We start from the raw sequence: 22,791 nt of genomic DNA, 5'->3' as shown, positions 1-22,791 counted from the left end.
GAAATATCACACGGAGATGAATTTCCAATCTAATGCTATGCAATGGCCCCCAGGCCGCACTTTGGACACCCCCGGCATAAGGACTTTGCTTGCGTACATTTGTAATGAGCCATGTTGGCTCACCAGCTCTCTGTTAATGAACACATAGGTGTGTTTCTTCCTCGCCAAACTCATTTAAACGTCCCAAAAGGTCTTCCCCAAACTGTTCCCACAAAGTTGGAAGCATACAATTGTTGATAAAGTCTGACTAAAACAAAAAGAGGGCGATTGAAGGGCAGGAACAACACCACACAAACAATTTGCTGCTGGTAGGAAATGTGATTTAATGGCGTATTGACGTGGAAAAACTCACATTTCTCAGGTGGTGTCACTGTGATGGTCTGGGCTGTGAACTCCTCGTCAAAGTATCTGGTGTCCGTCTCAGAGGTCACCTGAGGCTTGAACGGAGGAACCATCTAGAGCGGAGACGTGAAGAGGACACAGTGACGTTTCACCCCTGAATTGTCCACAAGTGAGCTCTTCATGCAATGCAGTGGTGGTGTTGTTGTACACCAATGCTACACATGGCAACCTTCAACACATTTTATTTCAAGTACTACTTAAGTATATTTAAAGACACAAATGTGTCAATTAGTATCAACAATTTTTCTTTTTCTCATTACAGCCGTCCATCGTTTATTGCAGTTAATTGGTTCCAGACCCGACCACAATAAGTGAATGTCAAGTAGGATTCAATATTAATCAATGGAATATTTTCATAGTTATGGCATAGAAAACCTGTTTACGGTCTTCCAAATATGGTTTTTAACACTATTAGAGCCCTCTAGACACGAAATAACACCCCTATAGTCAAATGTACATTTATATTACACAATAAGCCATATTAGACATAAGTAAGATGACTCGCACGCTAGCAGTTCCTTTTTTTCTGGACCTTTTTGCAGTTTATTTTTGGTTTCATTTTATTTCTACTATGTGGGCCAAGAAAAACGGTCACCGGGCCGCACTTTGGACACCCCTGCTTTTACAGCTTTTCCTCATGGTTGAACATGTGACGTGACGTCTAGGAGCAGCCACAACTCCCATCAACTATTTAGCTCGTTAACTTCCTTTGGTGCGAGCAAACAATGGTAATTAAAAGAGAGAGAAAAAGAGAGATTATTGCAGCTGCAACTACTCAGTCATTGTTATTGCAAATGTTGATCCAAAATTGGTGGTGTTCCCAGAGGTGGGTTGTATGTCCTCAAGCCGACCAATCAAAGCTTCTGCGACATGAGCGAAATATTTATTAGGAGGTGCACGTAAAATGCGTACCTGGAGAGCAGCAAAGTGTATTCCAGGGTAGAGGATGACAAATGCATAAATGTTGGCAAGGCTGCACTCATACTACAACCACAATAATAAACATGTTATCTCTCAAATGAGTATCAATATCATTATTATACTTAATACCATAATGAGCATTATTATCTAATTTTTTGGATTGACTTGGATTGACGTGGTAAGATGCTTCATACTTGCACCAGATAAATATTTATCGTGTGAAGAGTTGTTGATACACAAACACACCTTTTTGTCGTAGACATCCTGCCAGTCAACTCCAGTGAAGAAACTGTGTCTCATTATTTCCTTGGCGTCGTCCGGTCCTCCACCAAGTCTAGTTTGTCAGTGGGAGAAGAAACAAAAGTTTATTAGTATCATTAAAATACAACAACACAATTATTGAAACGAGTCACATATTTAATGGAACTAAAGTTAACAGGTTGAAACATATTTGGTCAGTTTTTTGTTTGACACATGCTGAACAAGTTACATTAAGGAACATCACGTTTACACTTGCACAGTTCAACATGTCCGAAAAGGAGTAAGAAAAAGTTGAATTCATTTTTTAAGAAATTTTTCAATTTTACACGTTGGAGCGACTATGTCTCTCAGCTGGCCTGGGAACGCCTCGGGATGGGCTGGACAAGGTAGCCAGGGAGAGGGAAGTCTGGGCTTCCCTACTTAGGCTGCTGCCCCCCTTGACCCACCTCGGATAAGCGGAAGAAAATAATTAATTTTTCTCAAGCTGCTGCACCCCACATTGTGAAAAGCACTTTTTGTATGCATGGACGCAAGATACACAGTTTAGCCTGTTCTTATGACTATTTAGTAGAATTTTGTACAAAATTACTCCTTTTTTTAGTTATTAAAAATAAAGTTTGAATATTTTGGGGGGTTATTTTAAAAAGACTAAATTCCTTTAAAATTCCTATTATTAAAAGCTGGATGTGACATTTTTTGGAGGGACGGGGGGAAGAGTAACTGCAAGGCATGCAGGAAAAGGTTAATAATGTGTAAGTTTGTCTATTTGTAAGGTTTTATGTTTTCCACGACAAGTCTCTGCAAAGTTGCACCGTTTGTTGGGATCTTTAATGAGTAGGCCGGACAGAAGAGACTTGGCGTCGGCTGAAAGGGTGCGCGGGAACTTGATGTCCTCCATCAGGATGAGCTCAAACAGCTTCTCGTGGTCCTGGTTGTAGAAGGGCAGCCGTCCGCACATCATCTCGTACGTCACCACGCCCAGACCCCACCAGTCCACCGCCCTTCCATAGTCGTTGTCCTCCAGGACCTGAGGGAGGACACGGAAGCAGACATTTAGTCACTTTCTGTTCATCTGCTTTTGGTTTGTTTTTAAGCGGGGCTGTTTGTTTTATTAGACATCTGCTTTTCTTCTGCAAGTCTGCATGTATTTTATTGTGTGCCCAAGGTAAAGAAGAAGGCAGATGAGCCAGGAGATAAAGAAGAGAGTCAAGATGGCACAAAGTGGCTGGAGGGAAGCTTTAAAAAAAGCTGAGATGAACAAAAGTGGATTTAGTGGTAACAAGGAGGATGATGATGGTGAACACACACACACACACACACACACACACAGGCTAACATCACTGGGTGGCAGGTCTTCAGAGGCCTGTTAGAGGCCTGCTGAGTGTGCTGCCCCCTCCTGGTCTCTGCCAGCTCTCTCTGGCACACTCACTCTTCAGCTGGCAAGGCCAGACAAGCGCATCCCTGGATGGAGGAGGCACAAGAGGCCACGGACGCAGGACATGGCTGCTGAGCAAGTGTATCAAAGGCTTCTTCTACACCTTGCCTACTCTTGTCTTCTCCATCTGGCCCTTCATTCCTTCATCCTCTCACGCACCTCAGGAGGATGAGGAAGGATGGGGAGCAGGAGACGGGAGCTAGCTGTACTTCAGGTGCTGCTGAGGCCCTCATTAACATCATAAGCTCATTAACATGTGACGCTACGATGAAGAGTGTGGGTTTGGGATGGGGTGGGGGGGTGAATGGCGTACTGACGGACAGACTGACAGGGTTGGAGAGCAGCCAGAACAGCATATGTTGTACATCTCGACAATAATAATAGCATCTTCTCACTGTTAATAATGGAGCAGGTCGGGCGGACAGACTTGACAAAGGCCGACATGCTAACAGCCATTTTCTAATGACGCTGTCAGTCTATACTACAAAAAAAAACATCATTAGGTAGACCTGCACAGTCTAATGAGGTCCAATATAATAGCATTTAAAAAAAAGTCACCCTTTTTTTTTTTTCTTCCAATTTTCAGAATTCCTGTGAGAAGCACCATCTTGCAAGTTGATGCATCCAAACAACACTAACGTGTCTGGGTAATAGATATTTCATGTGTAATGTTCATCAGTGGCAGCTACGGAGAAGAGCTGCAAGAACACTGTCTGCCGCCAGCTCCGCACGCACAACTGACTGGTACAACTGGAGGGATATTGCTGGCTTAGACGACTGGAAGATGCGTCTGAGACAAGCGCACACATGCAGATGGAATATTTATCCGCCCTCGTCAAATTCATAAAGTTTTGAGAGTGCAGCAAACACGGAGATGCTGTGGAACACACACACACACACACGCACGCACGCAAACCGGGAGCGTGTACGACGGTTGAAGGAGAAAAGAGGTGGCAGCTCGGTCGCAGGCAGGGAGCAGATTAATCCTCACACTGAGCCAGAATGCTGCCCTACAGCCGCAAGCATGAAAGCATGTGTCTTTGGACTTGTTTCTAAGGGGGTTTCGCTGTACTCGCACATCATGTTTGACCCCACTATTTAAAAGTGGCCCCACTCAGACCTGTTTACCTTAGGGTCAGAATTAAGATGATTAAGTGTTAAACACAAAGCTGAGATGTGACAAAAAGGCGAGAAAGGAAAGTGAGGGAGAAGGTCTCGTGCCGTCCCGGTTGCTGAGATCAGCCATGTGGTGGCAGGATGCTGCTCCCGGGATGGGGGCGTTGGCAGCGTGGACTGGACTACATGAGATGGGAACACATAGCCTGTGGCAGTATCAGCACAGATAGCCAGCAGGCACACACATGATCACAGTCAACACACACACACACACACACACACACACACACACACACACACACACACACACACATACTTGTATTGCTGGTGTCAAAGCCAGACATTTTGGAATGTTGACACAGTTCTGATAAAAAGTGCTTATTATTGATTCGTGTTGATCTATTTAATGAGAAAATGAGTTGCGTAGAACTTCCAGCAGACACACACCCACACTGTCTGCCCTTTGCACCAGCAGCAAACACAGGAAGTGTCTCCGTGTAACCCTGAAATATTCCCTCTCTCCTTCTCGTCCTCCGTCTTCAAACCCCACTGCCCCCCTTTTCTCTTTTTTAATCCCAGCTACTTTGCATCTCTCTAACTTGGCTCCGAGCAAACTGTGTTATTTTTACACGCGGGCGGACGAGCAGAGCGTGCAGGCAGGCGGGCGGGCGGGCGGGCGAGTGGCGGCGGTGTAGATTTCCAGGTTTTTTCCGAGCACCTTCCTCCAACCTCGCCCATCTGCCGCCATCTGCCTCACTTTAGCCTGCACTTTCTACTGCATTCACACACATACATGCGCGCACGCGCAAGTGCGGGCACGCGCTCACACACACATAAATGCGCACATCCTGTGAAAAATAACTAGCAGCCTCCAATCAGCTTTTGGCACGCAAAGGAAGGGACTCTTAAAAAAAAAAAGGCTGAAAATTCTGCGCCAAATTGTCCTCCGTACTTTTTCAAGTGGGATATACACCGCGTCTCTCCCCTGCTGCCTTCATCTCCACATCTCCATCGCTCTGTCTCTGCCACCCACAGTGCTGCGATGCTCTCGCCAGTTGATCTGCTGACCTTCTGAATGGGTGCTTGCTAAAAAAAATAACTGTCTACTCTCGCCTAATTATGCCCCCTCCCCTTATGTATTTCTGCACCTGATACTATGGCTGTGAGAGTTGCAAATCAAAGCATAAATATACAGTCAATTAAATAAGGGGCATTGCATTGACACACAGATACAATCACTAGACACTTGGTTAGGTAGATCCAACGCAAAATTTCCTTTGCAAATAATTACTATTTACATTTTTTAAATATTTTAGCGAGTCTAATTAGGGATGCACCTTGCAGATATCTGCCGATACAGGTACCAAAATCTCTGCAGGTGGTATCAAAAATTGTAATTACTCTGGTATCAATTGATAACGATACTCTATGGGATTGACCCCATCCCTAAATCTAATATATCACCCTATTTATGTACACCCTATGGGCTACATGGCGAGTCCTCTTTTTTTTATGTTGCTGAATGTTTTTTTTGTGTCTACTCCTGAAACGCTGCGTACATGAGGGAAAATGTGTACTAAAATGCACCCCTACTAGGTTTCCTATTATTATCCTGACAAATCCATCACGTGGTGGCGCTGTTGTTAAACCCCAAAGTTTGACCCCATAAGTCGTACTGACTTGAAATTTCTCACACATCTCAATGCACTCCACAAATCACACACTGTAACTTTAGGGTCCTTAGCCCAATGACCACCAAATTTGGTACACACCTTTAAGAGACAAGCACCTGTGTGTAAATTTTGAGTTACACTGGTTGGACAACATGGTCGCAATCAAGGCATGGGCACGGGCAGGACTTACCAACTCATTGTCCATAAGTCATTAAGCATTTGTCTACTGATAAAACTTTATGGATATATGAATTACATGCAATGCCAACATGTCTTCCAAAGCATTTTGAGCACAACCCATAGGGGGCGCCACAGCCATGTGAAAAAATGGGACACCCCATGAAGTGCTAAATTAAAAAAACATCCTCTTGCTGGATCTCAGTAGATTGCGCAGGTGTACCCAATGTTGTGGCCTGTATGAATGCTATGGGACTGACAGGAAAAAAAAATGGAATCAAGCAATTAAGAAATTGTTACCTCAGGTGCAAGGTACTCTGGCGTGCCGCAGAAAGTCTTCATGGTGGCGGCGTCCGTGATGCCTTCTTTGCAGAGGCCAAAGTCTGTAATCTTGATGTGGCCATCTTTATCGAGCATCAGGTTCTCTAGCTGGAAGGGAACATGAACTGTGAGTTCATAAACCAGGAGCCCTCTTGAGGGTTTTTGACAATTTGTGCATTGGGCTTAACTCTTTACGTGACCGGCCAATATGTATGTCGATTAGTACGTTCATTGTTTTGGCCCCTTTGAGGAGATGCTCCTGGTCCATCATCCACCTTTATGGCATGTGCACAAACTTTTCACTGTGGACACCCCCTCCACCCTCCTCTCTCTGTGTGTTTACCTTGAGGTCCCGGTACACGATCTTGGCTGAGTGCAGGTAGTCGAGGGCCGACACGATCTCTGCGCCGTAGAAGCGCGTCCGTTCTTCGGAGAACACCCTCTCTCTGGACAAATGGAAAAACAGCTGCGGGGGAAAAAAGGAGGGAGAGAGCAGAGGGGAGAGGATGAGAGGAAAACGATGGTGGGGATAGGAGGGAAAGAGTGTGTGGAGGGGAGACAGCAGGGACGGCACAGCAATAATTACTGATTTATTGGAGGAAATTAGCACAACACAAACTGGCTGCCCGCACCATATTGAGATGATAGATGGTGGAGAGGAGGGTGAGCTGGGAATGTGTGGAAAGAGTGTGGAAGGTGGGGGGGCTGTCTCTGAGGAGGGTGGGTGGATGGAGGCACTCAGCAGCTGGCACCTCATCTAGAAGCGCTCCCACCAACACACACACACACACACACACGCGCAAACCGCTTCCATGTTAGCCTCTAGGCTAGGCTGACAAGACGCTGGCGTGGAGTCTGGCGGCGGGGGCCAAATCAAGGGTTTAATCAATACGCCAGTCTAGTTAAAGAGAGGCGGCATCCAGTCCTCCACTCACCCACCCACCTCCCTCCCCAACTGCCTCCAGTGTGACGCTCATTAGCGGTCTATCTGCCCCCCTCTGAGCCTACATTTTCATTCACTCCATCCTTTGGCAAGTTGTTGGCAAGGAACTCCTTTGCTTACTTAAAAAGAAGTCCCTTTTTTAATGTCCAGTCCCAGGTGGCGTGAACCCCCCGCTACCCCTAAGTAATACCCTCCCCTCGTTGCCTTGCTCTCTCCCCAACCGTCACTTGTCAAGTTGCAAGTTGTCACTGTGACGCCGCTACACATGTGGCACTCAAACGTGGCACCAGCCTGCTGTGCTGCAACAGTGGAGTGGTACAAATTACACAGGAGGCCACGGGGCACACATCTCCCCATTAATTGTTCAGGGAGGTTTGCATATGGCCGCTGGAGTGATGCTCACGGACCACCTTGCTCAGACGGTGTGTGACTGCTTTGGTGACGCTAACACGACAGGTGGGCCTTCATCAGTGTACTGGCAGCTGTGACTGTGGCAGGTTTGTAATTGGCCGAGCGTGTGCGATATGTGTGGCCACAATTTGTCTGGGGAGGAGGGGTGAGGGAGAATTTGCTGTGTGTGTTTGCCGGTGTCTTTCGTGTGCGTTTGCTCAGGCCTGGCGCCCACCGAAGCGCCTTACTCGCTGGAAGGGGGAGCAGGTGACAGCTACACTGAGGGAATGAAGCAAGATTGCAAACAGTCACGATTAAAAAGCGGAGGAATGGAGGTATGGAAAAGCGGGAGGAATCCAAACTCATTTTGTCTCAGACTGTCACTCTGGTTATTGGTGCCCCACAGGTGAGTTCACAAATAGACGCAAGCAGGAAGAGAGACGAGACGAGCCAACTGGCTGACAAAATGACTCTGTTAGACAGTAACTAACAGTCCACTTTCATTGTTTATTGTTTGCACGTCTTCCCATTCCTGCCACATGTTCTCATTGGAATTTTGCAGTAAACTGTACAACTATTTATTCATATGTGGACCTAATTTTCAGCAACATGAGTGTCTTGAAATGCTAAAAAAAAAAAAAAAAAAAAAAAAAAAAACACAAAAAACCCAATGCTGCAACACATTGCAAAAATGCTGCTCTGGTAATACTAGATTTTGCCAGAAGAAGACAGTGTCATCTTTTTTTCAGAGAAGACTGGCTTATGGAATCCTTAATAATACATTAAAAAATACACTACTACTATTTTAAGATAAAATACATATATATATATATATATATATATACACACACACATCAAATATTCATTCATTTTCATTCATTCATTCACTGTGTATGTATATATGTGAATCCTGTGAATGAATCAACATATACTGTATAATATATAAAATATATAAATAAAAATAGCATTACTATTTTTTTAAGTAAAACTTTCCAAGTAACACAAACTGCTCTTTACTAAATGCATTAGTTTTTGACACGCAATCCTGCTAAAGTATTGCGAGAACAGAGAGAACTACACAAAAAGAGGAGGAAAATCTTGTATTTTAATGTTAGCATTATAATTAGGCAGGGTTTGCAAACAAGTTTTCAATTATTATTTTTGGAGTAAATATATATATATTTTTTAAAGGCCAGACAGTAAAGGACGTGGCTGACAGCCTGGTGACGATGTGGGTTAACACCGTCACACTAAAGATGGAGAACCACATAAAACACGTCTTCCTAACAGTACAGATAATAATGCTTGATTTTAAGGAAGCTCTAACAGTGTAATAACATTGTGTTTGTAGTTTGTCGTGCTAATTTAGTCATGTGACAGGAAAACATTAGAAAGATTGGGCAAGTGTCTTAGAGAGCGTGTGTGTGTAGCTTACCTCGCCCCCATTCACATACTCCATGACGAAGCAGAGGCGGTCTTTTGTCTGGAATGAATACTTCAATGACTGAAAAACAACAAACACTCAATGAGCGCGCACGCACACACTCAAAGAACAACACTGTCACTGTAGTTTGAGGGCTATCTAATAGCAAAACTAATGTTGTTTATCATGCTCTTTCTCTCGTTATTCAGAGTCTATGGCTATCTTGACATTTTCAACAAATGTAGCTTTCGATGGTTCAACTCTGTATGTGCTTATGCAAACAATCCTGTGTGAAGTAGGAGCGCACGTGTGTTTACTTTGAAGGATGGAGACGCTAAACAAAAGAACAGTTGGTCTCTGCGTCTCTTTGTGGCTGCAGATGTGAAAGTGGTTAAAAAAAAAAAATGCCTCACATGCAAACGTATTTGGAGGTTAGCGCAGCAGACGGGCTGCGACAGAAGTGAGCAGTAGCTGATGTGTCTGCGCAAACACCAAACAAAAAGAGCGCGCGCTAACAGATGCGTCCATTATTGTACAACAATTTGATGCCGCCTTCGTAATTAGCCTCGAGAGACGCAGGTACGTATAGGATCAATATAGTGCCTTATGTGTTTGTGAGTGCAGATGTAGGTAGCACATTTGCATACGTACGAACAGTATGTGTGAATGTGGAGCCTTTGTGTGCTGCGTATGTAAGACTCACGGTGAGAAAGGGGTGTCTGGTGTTTTTCAGTACTCGGCTTTCTGTGAGGGTGTGCGCCACTTCATCCTGTACAAACAATAGCAACAAAACAAAATGTGTTTGAAAACAAAGTGAATTAAACACAGCTGAAGGTGTCTCAGAAGAGCGCTAAGAAGCATTAAACCTTTCAAACAGGAGCACAGGACTCTACATTTAACCAAGGGACAAGCATTCTGCACTGGACCGACCTTGGCAATGATAACTTCTTTTTTCAGAATCTTCATGGCATAGTATTTCCCACTGGCCTTCTCCCGGACCAGAATCACTTTACCAAAGGTTCCCTTTCCTAACAACTTCAGGTAGTCGAAGTCGCTCATTGTCTGTGTGGCAGAAACCAAAAACACAAGAATGTTGGAAGTCTGGAAACGCTGAAACAATGCTTTACAAGAGGTAGCTCATCAGCTACCAGGAGCGCATCACCTGATTTGGACTAGCTCATCAAAAGGGTCAAGGAATAAGTGCATAAACTTTGTGTTTTTATAACTGTTCAATTCAGATGCCTCTTCTTTAATACCAAATAGCATAAAATAACAACAGCCACACTGTGTGAGTGGAGATCTACAGTCATGGAAACAATGATTAGACCAATCTAATGCCTGACACAACTAAAGATTCCTTTGTTTGGACAAATATAACAGTGATAACAAAAATAGTTACATTTTTTGGCAGTACAATGCTATAGCTATTCATGTAAGAACTTAAGTGATTTGGGTTATTATCAATTGTTATTAGCAAATGGATCAATAAACTGAAGAAACAAGGGTGGTCTAATAATTTTTTACATGACTGCACTTCCAAAATAAAAGTACAATGAAATGTTGCCTGTCATGTAAATACAACCCAGGTATCTCACCTCTCCTTTCATTTTGGCAAAGTAGCTCGAATAACCCTGACTCCTGCTTTACAGTTTAGTAAACATGCTTCTTTACCTTGCTACAGCATGTTAGCACGTAAAAACTATACTTCTAAGGGTATACTCGCACTAGGCCATTCGTACCGTGATGGTCTTGGGCACCATTGCGCCTCCCTCTCCTGGCCCCCCACTGGCAGGTGCTCACACTGAACATTCATGCTTAGACGTGTTTACTTGTGCAGTCCCTTATTCACTGCTGTATTATTGCAATTTCCCTGACTTTGTTGATTATTTCAAGTTGTTCTGATTATTTCTAAGTGGAAGGTAGCAGCTCTCTAATTACTTGGAATGAAGTAAATTACACATCTTCATCAAGCACACGAATGTCATCCTGAGTGAGCGAGCGTGCCATGGATTTTGACTTTTGGTTTATTTTGAGGATTCATATCCATTTCTGTTTTGAGCTGGGTTTTCATTAAGAATGGGCAGGGAGCGATGGAATTACAGACATCCCATAAGTGGGCTTCGTTGCGTGCCTGCATGTTCGTATGCATGCAATCCCAAAGCACTCACACTAGCCAAATGTGCTGGACTTTCGGTGTGAAGCATGGTATGATTGCTCTAGCATGAGTACACCCTCACCTAAAACACACAACATCCCCACGAGACATTAGCATTATTTTTCAGAGAACAAATAACCAGTTGGAATGCAGTTTCAAAGTTTTTACCAAGTAAAGGCTTATAAGAGGAAGTTCCCATACATTTGTTACAACCTTGCGTTTGTGGTGTGTGGTGGAGATGTCCATCTCCTCCTCCACCATGTTGTCGATATTGGAGGTGGGGCTACACTGCATCCTCTCCTCTTCTTGCCTCTGCAGCTTGTCTGCGACCATCTGGATGGCCTCTGTCCACTCATCTCTTAGGAGACAACATAAAAACTTCAGGAATCAAGAACAACTTAAATTAAAAGATCTGGTAAGTCAGCAGTACGTTCATGTGTGTACATCTATGATTCAGGTCACACTACGACTGGCAGATGCATGCAAATAACCACATTTATTTGATATTAACACTCATTTGTTTAACAGAGAGCAAAATGGTCACCAAGAGAATCAAGCCAATGAGCAATGATCATGGAGCAGAACTAATGCTTATCAGTGCACGTGTGTGTGTGTGTGTGTGCGTGTGCGTAAAATGCACGCCCCTGTATTAGAGGGAACAATGCACTGCTGTTTGCAAACACTGTTCCCCCCCATTGGCTTTTCATTAGCACACTTGCTCAACATCTGCTGGGACAAAGTTTGTCAATTAGTGTGTGTGTGTGTGTGTGTGTACGTGTGTGTGCGAGTGTGCATGTGGGAATAGAGACTCTGCCATACATCAGGACATGGCCTGTTATTAGCCTTAACAATGATGAATATAATGACTTAAACCAGCAACCAAGCTTCTGTCTACTAAGAAGCAAGTCGAAAGGAAAGCACCATAGACTGTGACTTATTTCCATTGTCCTATTTGCATGATCAGCTGTTATTAATTCTTTTTCAGATTTTGAATGACAAAATACTGTATTTATTTTCAAAAGATATCATATCTTGCATGCTAGATGAATAAGAGTTTTCCTTACATTGCTGTCTTGGCTGATCTTTGCCTAAACAGAGTTAATTCTGTGCCACATTCAGGGCTTACACGGGCGCAGACAGTCAACTGAGGTGAGCCTATAAGATGACATTTAAACATTCAAAAAATCCTCGCTGCTCTGCAAGCAAGCAAGTTGGGATTTACACACATTTGCCGCGCTCCCACTGCAGAGACGGGAATAATGAACCCTGTTTGACTCCCAAACGATCACCCCTGTGTTGTTTTTGTCTTATTTTGAGATACATGCCCATATGTTTCCCGAAGGGATTTGGAAGAACATCTATCTGAACCTAAACGGAGCAGCGTGTTTTTTTCAAGATCTGAATCCCTTTTTTTCCTGCATAGACTTCAGAGCGTACCCTACACACTCCAAAACAAGGGCAAACTCTACTCACACTCAATTGACAACAATAGAGCACTCAGTCTGTGTGTGTGTGTGTGTTGTGTGTGCGCATGTAGCTACTTGAAAAGCAACGGGAACTCTCTCAAGGTCACAAAGCAGATAAATGCTCCCTCTCTCTTGGTTTGAGTGTTTTTAGTATAATGAGTTTTTTTGCTAATGAGAGATAATGGGCCTGTCTACAGTCAGGCACCGCGCCAGCATGTGCGCCGCCCTCGCCACTCACGGCTGCGGCTGTGCTGGCTGGAGAGCTGCCAGGAGCGCTGGTACAGTACGCCGGATACAGTAAAACACACACACACACACACACACTCTTGAGCAGTTGTGGTGCTTGTGGAGGTACCTTTTGCACAAGAATGGTGCACTCTTTTACCAATGCACATCTGGAGCTGATGTTTACACCTGACTTTATTAGATGATCAAATGTAGTTATATGCTTTGGTGTTAATTACTGAATGTTTATTTGATTATCTGGCTATTGCACATGCACGCACGCAAGCACGCACGCACGCACACACAGTTGAAGAATGCACAGGAGCATCTGTGGTCTTCTGGGCAAAGCTGTTCATTTTCAGGAGATAAACACCTCAGCTCCTCAGAAAGGAACGGAGCAGCTGGAGAATTTATGCCGACGCTACTTGAAAGGTCTCCGCTCCTTTCTGTCTCACTCACACACACACACATACAGTACTTACTGTACATACACACTCAGTCATACCTGTGTCCTTGATAGTGCGCATCCAACATCACATACTGTCGTTAATGTTTAGTCAAGGTTTTTAAAGCCAGTTTGGTTGTCTGTTAAACAGCGACTGACCTCTCATCAGGTGAGTCCACGTGGAAGGTCCTCTCTATGACGGTGGTCCACTGCAGGCAGCGTATGATGAAGGTGTTTGGCTTGGGCCTCTCCGTCTTCATCAGCTGACATTCTGCAAACATTAGATGGAGATTTTGTCGTAAACATTTAACACTTGAGGAAGTTGTAGGTGAGACAAGTTCTGTGTTGGATTCATGACCACTTCTTACAGTGCAGAATTGTTTCTTCTGCATTGCAAGGCAGAAACAGAGTTCAGACAAGACACGGGAATGTTCAAATGACCAAAGATGATGATAAAGAAAAAATAAATCTTCCCTAATCGATCCTGTAACATTTGAGCAAGTGTCTGGGGTGATGTCATACATAATGCCAGTCCGTCTTTTTTGTTGCAATTATGCCACAAAAAGCCAAACGGAAGAGAGCAGGGGCTCACATGATGACAATTTTAACTCCAAACTTTGTGCATATATTTATCCAGAAAATACTGATTGAATTCCAAATAGTATGACTTCGGGTGTGTTCAGGTTCCACTATAGAAGTACCGCTCCTCAGCAGAGACTGGCTGCCGGAGGAGCTGTGGTTAACCCATTACAAATCACACACATGTACTGTTTACTTGGCCTATGTTGCCACCCTTTTGGGAAGAGGTGAAATACACTATGAATATATTATTGAAGATAAAAGGGATTATACAACCAGAAAATATGCTGGGCATTGATGTGCAATCACAAACTGAATTCAGCACATAAACACCTATTTAACATATGAAGAATCACTGCAATAAAATATAACAAGGATCTGGAAAGAGACTTAAACACCTAATATAAAATCATGGACAACAGTCTTGAAACAGATGATTGAAATTGAGAAATTAACCTTTACCATTAGAGATATGATACACATAGGTTACAATAAATTTACAAAAGTTATAGCCATACATTTCTATTATGAAAGTCATAATGAAGATAAAATATCAACCAAAATTATACATTATAAGTATAGGTGTGTTTTATTTTTTTATTTTATATTTGTCTTTAAATTTTATGGTGTTGCTGTTATTATTTGTCATTGTTTGAGGTATTCTAAATCAGCTAATTTATTTTTTTAATTTGTTTTATGTATTGTTTATGTATTTTCTTTGGTGAAAAAAGGCAGTCTTAAAGGTTAAGATAATATGCAATCCATATAAAGTCATTGCAATAAAATAATTATTTAAAAAAAGGTTCCACTTTATGACCAAATAACAAATCAAAAAAATCCTAGATAAACACCTGAAATCAGGGTGACTGCTTTGGCTATTTTACAGAACAAAGCAATGTTCTTGTTCTGTTGGCATATTTTGGTAATATTAAGAAAATTTGCTTAAAATAAAAAGTTTATATTTATATCAACAGTATTTTTAATTAAAAAAAAAAATCACTTTTGACCTTGATTTTGCTTGTTTGTTAATTTATTTCAATAGTTCAATTCAAAAAGTGACACTCATATACTCGATTCATAACACACAAACTATTTCAAGAATACCGTAAATTCCGCACTATTGAACGCACCTGAATATAAGCCGCACCACCAAATTTAAAGAGAAAATATTTTTGTGCATATGTAGGCCACACTTGACTATTATGCTGCAAGTGTCCGCATTGTAACATGGGATATTTACACAGAAAGACACTGTAAACCTTGCAATCCTACCTACACTCACTACACCTACACTTTTTCCCCCCACCATCAGAGTTCAACAGCTGCTGCAGTCCAAGCAGAAGCTGTAGTAATTCTGCACTTGATCAAACTTATTTAACATTTGTCCGATCAAAACACAGTCGCTGCATAGGACTTCAAAACATGTGATATTAGCATTCATGTCACTAGTCCCATTCACTACTACCTGAATCTGCACTCTAAGCATCATGGGAACTGGGAATTCACAGTATATTTCTTAAGTCAGTATCTCATAAAATGTGAAAAACTGTCAAAAACTTCAATATTGTAAAATATTGATTTGCGCTCTAATCAGCAAATGAACTGCAAAAACCTCCTGAGCCTTCAACTGGTCTCTTATTCTGAAGTGAACTCCTGAAATCCTGTGGAAGGGCAGTCAGGGCCATCAAGGCCAGAAGCACTGGCCTACATTTACAACTGAAATTCTAGTATTTGTCCCTTTTTTTTTTTTCTTTTAAATCAATTTATTCTCAACAGTCAATTATCTTCATTCCATAGCTTGTCTCCTGGCTGCACTGCATCCAGTAGTGTGCATACATGTACAGTATGTGAGATTTTTTTGTGCCCAATTAGATTTCAGCTTTATGTGTTATGTCAATCTAATCTGCCCAGGGCCTTCAGGATCTGGAGTGCTGGCCCGATATCACGTAAACTATCGAATTTCAGATTCGCCTCACAGAGCCCGCCAGCAGACATACAGTAACATCATTTTTCCTGCCTCTGATTGGTTGATCAGAGCAAAACAAAGCACATTTCAACAAGCAGAAGTTGGCGGTAATGACAGCAACAGCTGCTTGCCAACCGTCAGTAAACAACAGAAAAAGAAGAGTCTGTAGTGCTTTGCACACAATAATCGCCACAATGGCTGACGGAAGACTTTACCGGAAATGCGAGATATCGTAAGGAGAGGCGGACCAACTCCGAAGCTAGCTAGCTTGTCTCAGTCCAGGAAAGGGTTTGTTCACCACTTCCACTAGAAGTCGTCCAGACCAGTGCTCACAATTGAGTGACGAGTGTGTTTTTTTTTCTTTTGCAATGTTATTAGCTAAATATTGATTCAGAACTGCTCTAGATGATGTTGTAAAATAGAGGTTTGGATTTTTGAAGTTGGCCCCACGATCAAGACATCTAGAAGATTTGGGTTCAATTCTTCGTTTAGGCAGTGTGTGGAGTTTGCATGTTCTTCCCGTGCGTGTGTGGGTTTTCTGCGGTTACGCCAGTTCCTCCCACATTCTAAAAACATGCATGTTAGGTTAATTGGTGACTCTAAATTGTCCATAGGTATGAATGTGCATGTGAAAAGTTGTTTGTATGTACACTAAGATTAGCTGGCGACCAGTTCAGAGTGTAACCCGCCTCTTGCCCAACGTCAGCTGGAATAGTTTCCAGCATACCCCCGCGACCCTAGTGAGGACAAGCAGCATAGAAAATGGATGGATGGATTTTGCAGCTGTTTAGAGACATGTATTTGAAGATAAAGGGTTAACGGAGTTTCCTGCTTTAGTAATAATGATATTCATCCCCAATTCTGTAATGCCATGCATTGCTATATAGTGCTTTTGAATATTATTAACGGTTTGTATAATTGAGACGGGATAGTGGTGGAGGCCCAGGTACCAAATGCACCACAGCCACTGCTGAACTTTTGCACAATATTGTAATTTATTTAGATGCACCTGCATATAGGAGGAGGAATAACCGGTAGCAGCATCCTTACAGTATATTTGACATATTATTATGTGTCATAAGCTATGACTTTGAGGCAAGTACACCGCTGGCACAGATGAAGCTGGTCTTTCATTGGGTTAAAAAAGAAATGTAATAATAACTTCCACTGCTGAGGATTCAAACGCGTCCGCTTCTCCGTGCCAAAGGATAATACGCGCTGCTGCACACACGCATCTGGTGAATATCTGAAGAATCACAACGCAGTGGAAATGGGCAGTACATTAGGCCATTTGTACACAAAGGCAGCGACGTACGCACACATAGCCAGATGGGGCTGCAAGCTCGCTGTAGGGAAAAGGAGGGAAGCATTGTGATGATGTGTCCTCTCATCCTCCAGTCCTCATCTGTTCGTCTTTCTTCTTCAGTGTTTCACCCTCTCCTCCGCTCTTACCTCCTGTCCTCTGCTATCCCTTACTCCAATTACTTTCTGTTTAAGCGAAGCGCAGCACAGCGTGTCATTGCTCAGCCTAAATTTAGACAAGAAGGTTAATGGTGATGCCACTCGGGTCCAACGTGCTGCACAGTTACAATTCACACACACACACACACACACACACACACACACACACACACACACACACACACACACAAAAGTTACTACCTGACCTGCTGGGCTGCCAGAAAACAAGGTCACTGTATGGTCGATGCCAAAAAATAAAAACACTCACACCTCCACAGGCGCATGCAGGCACACAAACACAAGGATGATAAGTTTGAATGTTAGTTGAAATTGGGTTTGCCACAGCAGGCAACTGCAAAAATCTGTGTAGCAGTTTAGTGGGTGGATGAGAGTGCATGCATCAATGTGTGCGTGTGCGTGTGTGCGTGTGTGTGTGTGTGTGTGTGTGTGTGTGTGTGTGTGTAGTCCCTCTGCAGGGAACAGGCCTGTACCATCTCTGCTCCATCTGACCACTTCTGTTGTTCACTCACACAGGCACACACACAGATAAACAAACACACACACGTACACAGGCGTACAAACACACACGCCACCTGGCCTCCCAGCTTTGGGCAACAGATGTGGCAGTGCCAGCGCCGTGCCAAGCAACCGGGGCCGGATGTATGGCCTGGCTTGTCCTCGGCACAAACTCTTTTTTTCCTCCTTTCTCGATCCTGCCATCTATCTCCTCCTCCCTGTCTGTTTGACACTAACTGTCCTCCCACCCACATCATCCATGAAAATCCTCAACCTCATCTCTCTATCCCTTCACCGGTTACCAATCAGCCCTCCATCCTCGAACGTTTTCTCATCTGTCCACATAAAAAGGGGCAAAGTTAGAAGCATGTCATTGTCAAAAATGTCTTGCTAGGATGCAAAAATAAGATTCAGATGTCTATGCAAATGCCAGACTGCTTAATTGCTTACTTTAGGGTCCAGTTTAAACATGCTTTTAGTGAGCCCTACATGAAACATAGTATCCTTGTGTGTGTCTGTGGCTCCAACAAGTGTTAAAGTGTACTTTGTCCACCTTTTACATATACGTACAGTGTAACTCTGGCTTGTAATAGACGCCAAATATCACGTGCAACAACGTAACATTAAAGAGTGGGACGGAGGACACAAACGTTAGCAACAACACTCACATAGCTATGTGAGCTACAGTGCTAACATTACACTCACATTTTAACAGCAACACCCTGCTAGCTTAGCCTATTCTCTCAAGACAAATAACATGATCCAACTTACATCTCCCATATCTTTAGTAGACCGACGGACTGTAAGCAGAGCTTTATTTTAAGATGTGTAGCGGATGAGGAAGGAGGTTTTTCCTTCATAAAGTCATAAAAAACAACTTCAAAAATGGCCGTTTGAGTGCCTCTTCTCTCAAAAGTGGATCAAGCAAGTGAGGGAGATGATCGGTTTTTAATCACGTTTGGGACACATATTACTTACTAACATTAAAAAGTCACTTTTGCATAATAAGGTACCTTTAAGAGATGTAGCCCAAAGCCATATACAATGGTGTGAAAAAGTGTTTGCTCCCTTCCTGATTTCTTTTTTTTGCTTGTTTGTCCCACTTAAATGTTTCAGATCAAACAAATTTAAATATAAGTCAATGACAACACAACTGAACACAAAATGCAGTTCCTTATGAAACTTATTATTTAAGGGAGAAAAAAATCCAAACCTACGTGGCCCTGTGTGGAAAAGTGATCGCCCCCCTGTTAAAACATAATTGTGGTTTATCACACTTGAGTTCAATTTCTCTAGACACATCCAGGCCTGATTACAGCCACACCTGTTTGCAATCAAGAAATTACTCAAATAAGACCTGCCTGACAAAATAAAGTAGACCAAAATATCCTCAAAAGCTAGACATTATGCCGAGATCTAAAGAAATTCAGGAACAAATGAGAAAGGAAGGAACTGAGATCTATCAGTCTGGAAAAGTTTATAAAGCCATTTCTTGAGCTTTGGGACTCTCGTGAACCACAGTGAGAGCCATTATCCACAAATGGCAAAAACATGGAACAGTGGTGATCCTTCCCTGGAGTGGCCGGCCAACCAAAACTACTCCAAGAGCACAGCGAAGACTCATCCAAGACGTCACAAAAGACACCACAACAACATCCAAAGAACTGCAGGCCTCACTTGCCTCAGTTAAGGTCAGTGTTCATGACTCCACCATAAGAAAGACACTGGGTAAAAACAGCCTGCATGGCAGAGTTCTAAGACCAAAACCACTACTGAACAAAAAGAACATTAAGGCTCGTCTCAATTTTGTCAGAAAATATCTTGATGATCCCCAAGACCTTTGGGAAATACTCTGTGGTCTGACGAGACAAAAGTTGAACTTATTGGAAGGTGCGTGTCCCATCACATCTGGCGTGAAAGTATTTGTAAGCATTTGAGAAAAAGAACATCATACCAACAGTAAAATATGGTGGTGGTAGTGTGGTGGTCCGGTACTGTTTTGCTGCTTCAAGACCTGGAAGACTTGCTGTGATAAATAGAACCATGAATTGTCTACCAAAAATACTGAAGGAGAATGTCCGACCATCTGTTTGTGACCTCAAGCTGAAACCAACATGGGTTCTGCAGCAGGACAATGATCCAAAACACGTCAGCAAATCCACATCTGAATGGCTGAAGAAAAACAAAATGAAGACTTTGAAGTCAAAATTCTGATCTGAATCCTACTGAGATGCTGTGGCATGACCTTAAAAAGGTGGTTCATGCTCGAAAACCATCCAATGTGGCTGAATTACAACAATTCTGCAAAGATTAGCGGGTCTGAATTCCTCCACAGCACTGTAAGAGACTCAATGCAAGTTAAATTTGTTTCATGATCTGACACATTTATTAAGTGTGACAAACATGCAAAAAAATAAATCAGGAAGGAGGCACACACTTTTTCACACCGCTGTATATGGCTTTCCACACACACACACACACACACACACACACACACACACACACAATACAAAAAAATTGTAAAAACAGCAACAAAAAAAAAGCTATATTACATGTATATATTTTAAAAGTCCAACTGTGTTATTATTACATAGTTTTAGTTATTAGTATCAACAGTTAAGCCTTTTCTCTTCACATTATGCCTTTTGTTCTGCTTTTTAAAATTCATTTAAATTTTGTGCTGTGAGCCAATAAAAAATAAGCCACAGGCCGCAAACGGCCGCACTGAGACACCCCTGCTTTTGTAGCTCTTTGTCAGGGTTAGGCACAATATATTTTTATTGCAAATGTTGATCCAAAATTGGAGCAAAAGGTGTTTGTAGAGGTGAGCTGTAAGCACTCTGAACAAGTCATATATGCTACCAGTCAAAATTTTAGACACACTGTCTCATTCCTTCTCACAGCATAGCTAAGTGCCTCCAAACGTTAGACAAACATGCAAGCAGACCAATCACAGCATTACAGTCTGTGGGGTTAGATTTTTTTTCGGAGGTGCACGTCACTCTACGCAAGGAAGTTTGCAGGAGGAGGAGCAAGCCGCTGTAGCATACGCTGGTGCCTCAACACAGGAGCATTATTTTCAAAGACCTGACCGGAGAAAATGTGTACCTGGAGAGCAGAGAGTATAAGTCAAGGGTCAAAATGTGTGTGGAGTACAATAAATGCGTACATGTTGGCAGATCTGCTGTCAGATTATGTTGAGTAAAGACCTGTAAACATCAAAGACAATTACACTAGCATGCGGACATTTATTTATCAAGAGACAGACATATGCCGTATGTTAAACTCTAAAGATGTTTAATCCGTTTAATCCACCATAATCGTGGGTGGCAATCAAACTAAATGCTGACTTTTGCCTCTCTGCTGACACCATGCCCCGTTTAAAATGCAACATAAAAACTCATAATTGATTTCAACAACAGTTATTGTGATCCTCTGCATTTGCAGTATGAACAATGAGGGGCCACGTTGGCTGTGCTGAGAGTGGGAGAAGTTCAAAGGATCCTGCTAACTCATTAGCTGGTTAATTGCACATGTCAACAATGCTGGAGCTTGTGGAGCTTGTTAGCCAGGTGCAGACATGTGTTTTAATGACTAATGCTTCATTACCGAAGCATCTGTAAAGCAGACCAATGAAATGGTGTCGGCGGTGTACCATTATGACTATGGCTCACAACGGTTTATGAATTGTTCTGGTTAGTCTGTATAACTTTTTCAAGTATATGTGACATTTCAGCGTAAAAAATGCACAATGTGATGTAAATTTCAGCTGGGATGTCAATGTCTGCCACATACTTGCTACAGAGAAGTTATTCAGAGGATAGGGGAGGTCGGCGTCCTGAGGCTTCTCCTTGTAGCCGATGAAAGAGCCGTCCGTCTTTAGGAGGAAGTAACGTGGCCGCCAGTTCTTTATGTATTCACCTGGAGACACAAAGACAGGGAAGTTAATTTGTAGTGTATCCCATATTAATAATGATGATTGCGAATACAGCTCTGACTCCCTCGGCACCCTCTGCTGTGACACTCCTCTGTCAATCACACAGCAACACTGTAACGTACACACACACACACACACACACACACACACGGTATCTCTATGACTCAAACAGTGTCCGCCTGCCAGAATCCGATCGGATTACTGTGTAAAATATGACAAAAACATGTTTACTCATGCTCAACTCAAACTGACCATGCCAGGAGCATCATCTGGCTGATACATGGGCAGGTGTCGAGGTTGCGACCCCTCTCAGGATCATGCACGCACGCATGCAAGCACACACACACACACAAACACACACACACACACACACACACACACACGCAAACACACTTTCTGGAAGCTGGAAATGAGGTAGGATGAAATAAGATCAAACAGAATATCCCTTCTCGGTGTGTCGTAAAAAAAAACATCTGCTGCCCAGTTGGTGTCAGGCTGGCACAGATTGGCACTGAGGTGGCACCGCAGCTTTTTCCCAATGACCCGCTGCAGGATTACACCGGTGTCAAACAGTTCCGCAACACAGAGGCAGATCATGCTCACTGGAAACACACAGTTGGACAAGAACGGCGAGTACTAAATAGGCAGCTACTTCTTGATGAAAAACAACGACAACAAAAAAGTGACACTCATCTCAACACTTTCAAGCGCCAAGAGCTGTGTAAACATTCCACTATCTCTTTTCAAACAAAAAAAATATAAAAAACACAGGAGGACACAAATGTTCTCTCTTTCTCAACCCATTTTTAATTAACCGTTCCTCCAGCATACACCTGGTGGAAATAGACGAATGGCATCTGTGCACAACACACACACAAACACACACAAAGCTGGGTAACAGCTCTGATCACCTTTTTCGGGCTAATTCGCCGCGAGAGGAGAATAGGCGGCGCACGTATGGGCGCCTTCTATTTGAGAC

The 22,791-nt window shown here is 42.9% G+C and overlaps 1 protein-coding gene across 3 annotated transcripts in view; it reads right to left on the bottom strand.

Annotated features, from left to right (window-relative positions):
• akt3a (v-akt murine thymoma viral oncogene homolog 3a) overlaps positions 1 to 22,791 on the bottom strand; it is a 59,764-nt gene that overhangs the window by 2,831 nt on the left and 34,142 nt on the right. For 2 of the 3 annotated variants that reach the window (XM_054799328.1, XM_054799329.1), the window contains exons 3-13: positions 21,671 to 21,796; positions 13,513 to 13,624; positions 11,419 to 11,575; positions 9,993 to 10,124; positions 9,766 to 9,831; positions 9,075 to 9,143; positions 6,650 to 6,772; positions 6,286 to 6,414; positions 2,397 to 2,611; positions 1,570 to 1,657; positions 353 to 455 (exon numbers count right to left, since the gene is read on the bottom strand). In XM_054799328.1, coding sequence (XP_054655303.1) covers positions 353 to 455; positions 1,570 to 1,657; positions 2,397 to 2,611; positions 6,286 to 6,414; positions 6,650 to 6,772; positions 9,075 to 9,143; positions 9,766 to 9,831; positions 9,993 to 10,124; positions 11,419 to 11,575; positions 13,513 to 13,624; positions 21,671 to 21,796 — 1,320 coding nt within the window. The remainder of the gene's footprint in view (positions 1 to 352; positions 456 to 1,569; positions 1,658 to 2,396; positions 2,612 to 6,285; positions 6,415 to 6,649; positions 6,773 to 9,074; positions 9,144 to 9,765; positions 9,832 to 9,992; positions 10,125 to 11,418; positions 11,576 to 13,512; positions 13,625 to 21,670; positions 21,797 to 22,791) is intronic. The other variant, XM_054799330.1, reaches the window with a different exon arrangement.

This window comes from Dunckerocampus dactyliophorus, chromosome 14 (genome assembly GCF_027744805.1).
Source record: "Dunckerocampus dactyliophorus isolate RoL2022-P2 chromosome 14, RoL_Ddac_1.1, whole genome shotgun sequence".
Classification (NCBI taxonomy): Eukaryota; Metazoa; Chordata; class Actinopteri; order Syngnathiformes; family Syngnathidae; genus Dunckerocampus; species Dunckerocampus dactyliophorus.
The sequence above is the reverse complement of the archived record's forward strand: the minus strand, read 5'-3'. Positions and strand labels throughout refer to the sequence as shown.